Below are 10,000 nucleotides of genomic sequence, written 5' to 3'. Positions count from 1 at the left end.
ATCTAGCTGTGAAAAGTAAAACAACAAAGCATGGTTGACTGAAGCTTGAGTTCGTGCAGTTTGCAGTGGCATCAAGGGAAGCTGTGTTTATGAAGTAATGCATGTTACTTTCGTGTCGGACCTGCTCTGCTCAGAGTGTCAAGATCCGGTTCGCGTGCAAACAGGGGTGTTTCCCTAAACGGTACCAGCTCATAACACACACACACACACACACACACACACACATACACGCACACACACACTCAAACACACACACACACACAAACACACACACACACACACACACACAAACACACACACACTCACACACTTGATTCAATTTTATTTGGTAGGCTCAGGACGATATATCTCCACACATATCCAGCAACACGGTTTGTATAATGTCCAAAACAATCAGAGAGGAAAACATCCTTCAGGCTGGTTTGCTCGTTGACCCTCCGGGCAGGCAGTCTCCGACCCTTGCCTGATTGTGTGTACACCATTTTACTGCTGGAAACAACAAACACCGAACGGTGTGAATGTTTATAGGTACACTGTTTAACGTGGAGACTGTTGGACACTGTCTCATATCTGCCAAAGATTTTACATAGAACAACACGACCCCTCCACTTTGACTCTTACCACATAATCAACATCATCACTGCTTCGTATGTAGAGCTTTTTTTCTCTCGTGAATTTAGCTTCTAGTGTTGGTCAAGAAATTATTTCCTCATTCTTTGTACAATTCGCACTTGTTCTAGGTTGCTGATGTTGGTATATGTCCAAGTGGCGGTGTGGTCATAGTTCATGTAAAAGCGTAGCCAGGTCTAAGATGGAGGGGCGAATCTTTCACACGAGGAGAACTGGGCATTGTTACGCAATGTTTGATGGGATGCCTAGGTTAATTGTTCGCATGTCGTGATTATTGTTTTCAGACGTGAGTAACATACAGACAAACAGACAGACACACAGGCAGACACACAGACGGACACACAGACAGACCTACTCATAAAGACTGACGGACAGACAAAGACAGATTTGACAAAGAAAGAGGGAGAGATAGAAATGGCTTGACAGAGAGAGAAACAGACAGACAGACAGACAGACAGAGCCAAAAGGAAAGACTTTTTCAAGGAAGCAAATCACGCCCTTTTTTCCTCGAGGGATGACTGGACAGTCGAATATGAATGCATCCGCGAGTTTAAACTAGAGAAGGGTTGAAGAAAAGAAAGAGTCTCCGGGAGGGGAGGGGAGGGGAGGGGGGGAGGGGGGTAAGGGCGGAATGTGGTTAATTAATTATGATGTGGAATTTACTTTCGAACGGTGAAGTTGTTTTGAGTCATGTTTATGGCTTGTTGAATGTTTTGGTAAAAGTTTGATAAATTGATTGATTGATTGACTTTATGCTTGATTTTATGATTGATTGATTGATAGGTTAATGAATGTATCTATGCATTCATTTACGTATCTATTTGTTTATGCATTCATTTATCTTACATTTACTTAAATACTAGTTTGGTTTCACTGTTTACATTTCTATGGGTCTCTGAGTCCTTCTATTGCCGACTGCGTTGTACTTTTGTTATTGTTTTAATTTATTTGTCTGACTTACATTTGCTTCTTAGTTTGTTCTGTCTTATTTTGTAGTACTTGTTTTACTCATTCCTTTGTTCCTGTCGTTTTTGGATGTATCCTTGTTCTTTGTTGTTTGTTGCTATTTGTCATAGTGTTCGGTTTACACACCCACACACGCACGCACGCACGCACGCACGCACGCACGCACGCACGCTAACACACACACTACGCTGCTGCCGAGTCTCTTCGACGGTGTTCAGCTGTGGACCTATCGCTAGCCAACCGACACATGCCAACCTACCATGCCCCCTACTAACCACATTGACTATTACGTCGCGGAATCAGACTGAGTGAGCGTCCCGTCCAGAGAGCAGACCGCCACCACGTATACAGACAGACACACAAACAGACACATAGACAGACACATAGACAGACACATAGACAGACACATAAACAGACACAAAGAGTGAAAGACAGATATACAGACAGACACACAGACATACAGACAGACACGTCCTGTTTCCTCGAGGGATCACTCGACAGTCGAATGCGAATGCATCCGCGAGTGTAAACTAGAGACGAGTGAAAGAAAGGAGAGGGCCTCCTAACTAATTATGAAGTGGAATTTCCTTTCGGTGAAGTAGTTTTGTGTCATGTTTATTGCTTGTGTAATGTTTCGGCAATGAAGGCTCGGCGCTTGTGTAGGCATGTTTGTGTGTACCACTTAGATGTATATGGATATTAAGACACATTGATGATTGTGTCTGCATGACAGCTAGGAAGCAACGGCTAGTCCACTGTTGCTGTTTTCTTCTTGTACATACTCTTGTTACTGCGACCACCGATCCATGACACCCCACCCCCCTCCCCCCACCTGTGTATTGAAATTGACTAACGTGTGTTCTCTTCTGTGAGTTTGCTCCCTGTAATGTCAAGCTCCTACTTGTATACAAAACAAACTCCCCCAAAAATAAGAATGAAATAAAAACAAAACACACAAAAAGCGTTGTACGATTTAAAGTCAATGCAGTCTGCATACAATGTTTAAGGCAACATTAATCATGAATGGTTAAAATATGCAATGACAGTCGAGGGATATGAACAAACACACAACTCAACAATCAAACATCGTCACGCTCACAAGAACAATACCTAACTCAGTGTTAGGCATTTGTGCAGTGAGACTACAGGGGAAGCTACTGGAAGGGCATCTGTCATGTGTTAGAGAGTATAAACTCTCAGACCATCGGAAACCATTGCCACGGTTACTTAAGCAAAACTGCCGTTCTCGTTTCTGAATCAGGCACTTTTTCGTTTTGATACATAAAGACTTGTTCGGAGAATGGGAAGGTATGCACAACCTGCTGTCAACTCTTTATCTCACGCGTATACCTCCGTTGACCGTTCGAGATAGGCAGTTTGCAACTTATACCTAAAATGAGACTGGCAGATTGTTCACAAACCAAATAAGTGTTTTGCGTTTTTCTCAAAACTATGACAAATAACATAGGCAACTATCTTATGAGCTTGACGACATGTAACTTATGAGCTTGACGACATGTAACTTATGAGCTTGACGACATGTAACTTATGAGCTTGACGACATGTAACTTATGAGCTTGACGACATGTAACTTATGAGCTTGACGACATGTAACTTATGAGCTTGACGACATGTAACTTATGAGCTTGACGACATGTAACTTATGAGCTTGACGACATGTAACTTATGAGCTTGACGACATGTAACTTATGAGCTTGACGACATGTAACTTATGAGCTTGACGACATGTAACTTATGAGCTTGACGACATGTAACTTATGAGCTTGACGACATGTAACTTATGAGCTTGACGACATGTAACTTATGAGCTTGACGACATGTAACTTATGAGCTTGACGACATGTAACTTATGAGCTTGACGACATGTAACTTATGAGCTTGACGATATGTAACTTATGAGCTTGACGACATGTAACTTATGAGCTTGACGACATGTAACTTATGAGCTTGACGACATGTAACTTATGAGCTTGACGACATGTAACTTATGAGCTTGACGACATGTAACTTATGAGCTTGACGACATGTAACTTATGAGCTTGACGACATGTAACTTATGAGCTTGACGACATGTAACTTATGAGCTTGACGACATGTAACTTATGAGCTTGACGACATGTAACTTATGAGCTTGACGACATGTAACTTATGAGCTTGACGACATGTAACTTATGAGCTTGACGACATGTAACTTATGAGCTTGACGACATGTAACTTTAGTATATGGCACATAGTGATAAGCAACCAAAGCATCAGAAGAACAACGCATAGCAACTGGTATATTTAGCAAGAGACATGTACAGAGTCAGAAATCTAGGGGGACTTAGTATGTAATCAAGGGATGGCACCAAACTTCGGGAAACCAATAAATACCAGAAAATACCATTCAGTGGCAGTCTAGCTACCACCCCCACCCCCTCCCAAAAAACCCAACCACACACAAGGTATTTCAGACGAAATCATTTGCTTGTACGGTTAAACAACAAACTTGCAAATTATATATACAAATATATCATTAGAAAGCTGACCACAAATTGGCACTCTAAAGAAACTGTAAACATGTACATATCAAAAGTTTAGATATAATATGAACATTGTTCTGTAGTTGTATGAGTTTTGGTGTTGTTGTTTTAGCAATTAGTGTGCCACACACACACACACACACACACACACACACACACACACACACACACACACACTTACACACACACACACACACACACACACACTTACACACACACACACACACACACACACACACACACACACACACACACACACACACACACACACACACACACACACATCGGGAGATAGATGTGTCGCCTTCCCCCTCCCTTCATTAAATCGAATATCGACTAAGTAAGAAAACAGGGAACAAGCCACACGCACAAAATACGCACACACACAAAATCAAAAAATCAATGCAAACAAAAGACAACAATCATAAAACATACGGATAGGACATTCACGATGCAACGTTTGCAACAAATTCATCGCATCAACCAGGCACATGAACATTGCACGCACAGATTTAAAGTTGAACAGTTGCATCAAGTATACGGGTTTTGACATAATTAACAAATCAACACTCTGCAATGGGAAACAATCGCTGTATATTACTTGCTCTTTGAATTGCAGAAAGATGATAGTCTCCCCTGGAGACCATGTTCTGAATTGTGTACTAATTGTTTTACCTTTTAGGTGATGATTTTTTTTATGATGGAATTTTTGAATTATTTCTGCCAGCAGTCAATGGGTTATTAATAAGCATTGTCATCATTTTCACGAGTTTTCATTCACAAGCACCTGGGAAATAAATCTCATGTTCCCCAGGCAATAAATCCCCGGTTACCATAGTTGCAGGAAGCAGGTTATACATGGATAATCAAAAGCAAACCCAATAGAAACGCTCGGGGATTCTTCGGCTCTTTTCATTGGTGTTTCCCCAGACCTAAACAGACGACACGACACTGCTTTGCAAAGTTCCAAAAACGAACTGGCAAACTGGCAAAAGTAAACAAAAAACAAAACTACTTCATGAAAGGTCATACATTCATCAAAAACAAATGAAACCTAGCGATATGTTTTGTCTTCTTACAGAGTCATGGAGTGCGTGTATCTGTGTTTCGATACACAGACGTTCGGAGAAACACGAACGTCAAGTTCAAGTAAAACGACACCTGACACACACATTTTGACCCGTGCACAAGACGTTGTATCGATAAACGAAGCACAAATAAGAAACAATAATAAAAGCAAAGAAAATAGCAACAAGATATGCAAACATCTAACAAAGCCGAGCAAGCAGAATGATAGGTCTAATGAAAAACAAAGAGGTACCGAGTCGGAAACAAGATCGCGATTCTTTCCTTCGCTGCACGACCCAAATGCTGCACGACGCAAATCTTCTGTGACCTTTGACCAAACGTAGCTTCCACATTCGATCACTCAGCTTAATATTTACAACAGAAAACCGAGGGGGTGGAATACCGAGATGAACCTACAGAACTGTGCATCCTCAAACCTGACATATTCATCCCAACATTTAATGAACTCAAAAACACAGAAAGTTGCTTTCACACGCCATCTTTGATTGCCAGTGGTTATCAAACCGGGACTCGTGTGGTTATCAGCACGGAACCCGTGTTTCAAAGCATGGCTCCCTGGGTTGATTGTGCACTTAGTTTTTCACTACCAAAAAGATGACAAAAACGATGTTTGATGGTTTGTTGACAGACCAGCTTTTTTGTCGGTCCTCGGGGGGCATATCGACTTTTGTTTCATATTTATTGACCGCGGCCTTCGGCCTTGGTCAATAAATATGAAACAAAAGACGATATGCTCCCCCTCGGACCGACCAAAAAGCTGGTCTGTCAACAACCCATCAAACATCTTATAATGACATGTTCGATACCTTGTTTGGTGAAGACACTATCGTAGATTCGGAACAAAGCGGAGACACGTGTTCAAATAAAAACGTACACTTCTCTGAATGTTTGATCGTACCTGGTGTTAAATTGTAAAACTACAGTTTACTATTCACATAGTCTTATAACATTTGTTAAGATTTTGCGACACTGCCGGAAAATATTGCGACAAACTGGTAAATCGAAATTGTAGATACAATCAAGTGGCTGACATGCATCGAGCTATATGCACCGCTATGGTGTTTGTGCCGGTTTAACGATGTCAGCTTTGCTGTATGTCATCGAGCTATATCCACCGCTATGGTGTTCGTGCCGGTTAAACGATGTCAGCTTTGCTACATGTCATCGAGCTATATGCACCACTAAGGTGTTCGTGCCGGTTTAACTATGTCAGCTTTGCTGTATGTCATCGAGCTATATCCACCGCTATGGTGTTCGTGCCGGTTAAACGATGTCAGCTTTGCTACATGTCATCGAGCTATATCCACCGCTATTGTGTTCGTGCCGGTTTAACGATGTCAGATTTGCGCCTCTGTCACCTGTCCGATTCGCAGCGTTGATCTTGTATAAACTCCACACTGAACTAAAAAACACCCTTCGATAGTACTGACGATCGACCTTGGGTACTTTACATTCATGGGGTCAAATTTGTCCAACCAATGTTTTTATTTAAACTTAGAAATGTGATTCATCCCAAAATGTTTCCCATCTTATTCAAGGGACGTAACCACTCGGTACACGTTTTCGAAGAAATCGATTTTTTGGTGAAATCTATTACATGTCACCACCAATTTCCTTCACATGCAAGGAACTGACATGTTATTCGTCCTTAAATACGTTCACCTCTTTAATTTGATCTGGAAACAACATTTCAGTCTCCAGTATATATGGAGTCGGAAAGGTGACAGAGGCGGAAAGGTGACAGAGGCAGAAAGCTGACATCACTATACCGGAATCAATGTGGCGCAACCGCCGACAGACAGAGTCGTAGTCGTTGGTTTCTTAATCTTAATTATTTTGTATCGGATGCAAGGACAGGTTGGAAATAAATGGCGTAGTCTTAAACCTAAGTCCTTGAAAAAAAAGAACACGAAGATTCATCGTCATCGTCGTCATCATCATTGTCATCATCACTGTGGTGACTGTGGCGAAGAAGATCAGACTCCACATCACGTTCTGCAAGCGTATCCTCTCTCTGCTCCCTTGCGCGACAAGACCTTGGCAGAGAGCACTAATCTAAGCACAGTACTGTGACGAACTGTTAAAGACCTGCACCAGACCTTGGCAGAGAGCACTAATCAAAGGACAGTACTGTGAGGAACTGTTAAAGAACTGCGCCAAACTTGCCAATTTGTAACATCAGCTGTTCTCAGACTATCAACGACACAACCCTCGAACCCAGAAAAAGAAGAAGTCCCCTTATCGCTCTTACCATTCTATTGCACAGGCGGCAGTATCTCAATGTAGTAGTGGTCGGCGTCCTGTCCGTCAGTGCTGGGCGCTGTCTGTGTGTCGCTGGTCTCATTGCAGTACACGGCGCCACCACTCGCACCGTCGCTCCGGATGTTCACGTACACACGACCGGTCTCAGTGTCGGGGGAAGTGTTGTGAGCAGTGTTGAACGCAGTGTTGTCAGCAGCATTGTGAGCAGTTTTTCGAGGAGAGGCTGGAGCAGTGTTGAGAAGCTGTGGCTTAGTGTTGTTGTCAGGATGAAAGTCCGAGTACGTGTGTTCAGGTCTTCCTCTTCTTCGTCTGGGCCTCTCGTAGGTTCTGTCTGTGACACATGAGACATGGATTTGATTTGTTTTGTTTTTATAACACAAACCCTTAAGTTATGGCGTACGTTTTCCAAATGCAGAGATATATATACACACACACAGACCGATCACAAAGTCTAGATCATGCTTGTCTATCACAAAGTGTAGAATATATTTATCAATCACAAATAGTAGATCCCATTTGTCAATCAGAATGCGCATATCATATTTATGAATCACTGATTATATGTCCGGGTCTACCTGAGACTATTCTTTGTAAGCCTTACTCTTTCGCTTGACGACGATGACGACCATAACGACGATAAAAACGATGACCACAACAACAGCAGCAACAGACCCGCCCACTATAAATGCCAGGGGTACTTCTCCTTTATCACCTGGCGTTTCGGGGTGGTCTGCAACATGACAAGGTCAAACTTAGAGCTGTTTACATTAAACCTAAAGGTTCAATGTTAATCTAAATGTATTTACAATAAAGTTGCAGTTCTTGATCTTATATGCACAGATCGCCTTTGGCTTTAAGCCAGGCTTCAGGCATTTGTCCAAAAAGAACATGTATACGTTCCCTGAATTTTCCTGCACGAAGTCGAACAATGCAACTTTGCGACAGATTACTTTTTATCTCAGTTTTCTTTTTATGTCTGTTTGTCTACCTGCCCGGTGGTCTGTTTGTCTACCTGCCCGGTGGTCTGTTTGTCTGTCTGTCTGCATGGCGATATGTGTGTCTGTCTGCATGGCGATATGTGTGTCTGTCTGTCTATCTGCCTGGTGATATGTGTGTCTGTCTGTCTATCTGCCTGGCGATATGTGTGTCTGTCTGTCTATCTGCCTGGCGATATGTGTGTGTTTCTGCCTATCTGCCTGGCGATATGTGTGTCTGTCTGTCTATCTGCATGGCGATATGTGTGTCTGGACCAGGCAACACAAGGCAGACATAGAATTAACAGTCAACGATATAAGAGTAACCGGCATCAGCGTTAACAGACATAGCAGTGACAGACATCAACATAGGCATATGCGACACATGCACACACATTTTTATATATGAGATTTTAAAAAACGTATATGGGATTGTCACTTACATGCAACGAGGAGAGTGTAGTCGCGATTTACAGTCAGGTCATCGTTAGGACCCCACACAGAACGACAAGTGTACGTTGTTCCGTTCTGGTCTCTGCTGACACTGCTGACTCTTAACACTGAGGTGTCGTCATCGTTGGTTCCTAGCACTGGGGTGACGTCATCGTTGGTTGGTAGCACCAAGGTGTCGTCATGGTTGAGCCACGTTACTCTTGCTGGAGGCGATCCCTCTAGAGACACTGCGTGTCGGCACTGGCATTTCAAGTTAGACCCTTCTCCTATGTACTCTGGGCATGCCGGGAGAAGAAGAAGTGCTCCGGGTTTCTCTGTTAAAAGGAAAGGGCAAATAAAAATTTAACCTAGGAAGCAGGTTAGAAACATAATACAAACATGTAAATATATTCATCACAAAATATAGTAATTTGGAAAATGAATAATTAAAATCAAATGCATGACTAAGACAGGAATAAATAAATAAGTTGATTGCGAATCAGGTACACACAAAAAAGAAAAGAAAAAAGTCAAGATTGCAAAGGAAAACAAATTACATAATGTAAGAAGGAAAGATCAATAGTAAGGAAGAGAGAAAGAAATACAAATAAACACACACACACCAATAGACAGACCGATAAACACACACACACCAATAGACAGACCGATAAACACACACACACCAATAGACAGACCGATAAACACACACACACCAATAGACAGACCGATAAACACACACACACCAATAGACAGACCGATAAACACACACACACACCAATAGACAGACCGATAAACACACACACACCAATAGACAGACCGATAAACACACACACACCAATAGACAGACCGATAAACACACACACACCAATAGACAGACCGATAAACACACACACACCAATAGACAGACCGATAAACACACGGGCACAAATATATAAACAGTAGAGAACTAACTCAACGTGACGTCGCCCACAGCAACGGGCCCGCCAGCAGGCAGCACAGTGACAGTCACGTGATACACGCCCTCCGTGACGGTGACAGGGAGGGACAGGCTGCACGAGCCACTGTAGTATACCCGACTGCTTTCTAAGAATGTTGACAACTGTG

The 10,000-nt window shown here is 42.4% G+C and overlaps 1 protein-coding gene across 1 annotated transcript in view; it reads right to left on the bottom strand.

The window, feature by feature from the left end:
• Positions 1–302: 302 nt before the first annotated feature.
• Positions 303–10,000, bottom strand: part of LOC138974263 (uncharacterized) — a 14,746-nt gene continuing 5,048 nt past the window's right edge. Inside the window, exons 4-8 of the mRNA XM_070346982.1 lie at positions 9,848–10,000; positions 8,908–9,231; positions 8,092–8,220; positions 7,480–7,821; positions 303–489 (exon numbers count right to left, since the gene is read on the bottom strand). The exon at positions 9,848–10,000 is cut by the window's right edge and continues 25 nt beyond it. Of these exons, the coding sequence (XP_070203083.1) occupies positions 7,484–7,821; positions 8,092–8,220; positions 8,908–9,231; positions 9,848–10,000 (944 nt within the window). The 3' untranslated portion in view covers positions 303–489; positions 7,480–7,483. The remainder of the gene's footprint in view (positions 490–7,479; positions 7,822–8,091; positions 8,221–8,907; positions 9,232–9,847) is intronic.

The sequence above is a fragment of the Littorina saxatilis genome, linkage group LG8 (genome assembly GCF_037325665.1).
Source record: "Littorina saxatilis isolate snail1 linkage group LG8, US_GU_Lsax_2.0, whole genome shotgun sequence".
Taxonomy (NCBI): domain Eukaryota; kingdom Metazoa; phylum Mollusca; class Gastropoda; order Littorinimorpha; family Littorinidae; genus Littorina; species Littorina saxatilis.
The sequence above is the reverse complement of the archived record's forward strand: the minus strand, read 5'-3'. Positions and strand labels throughout refer to the sequence as shown.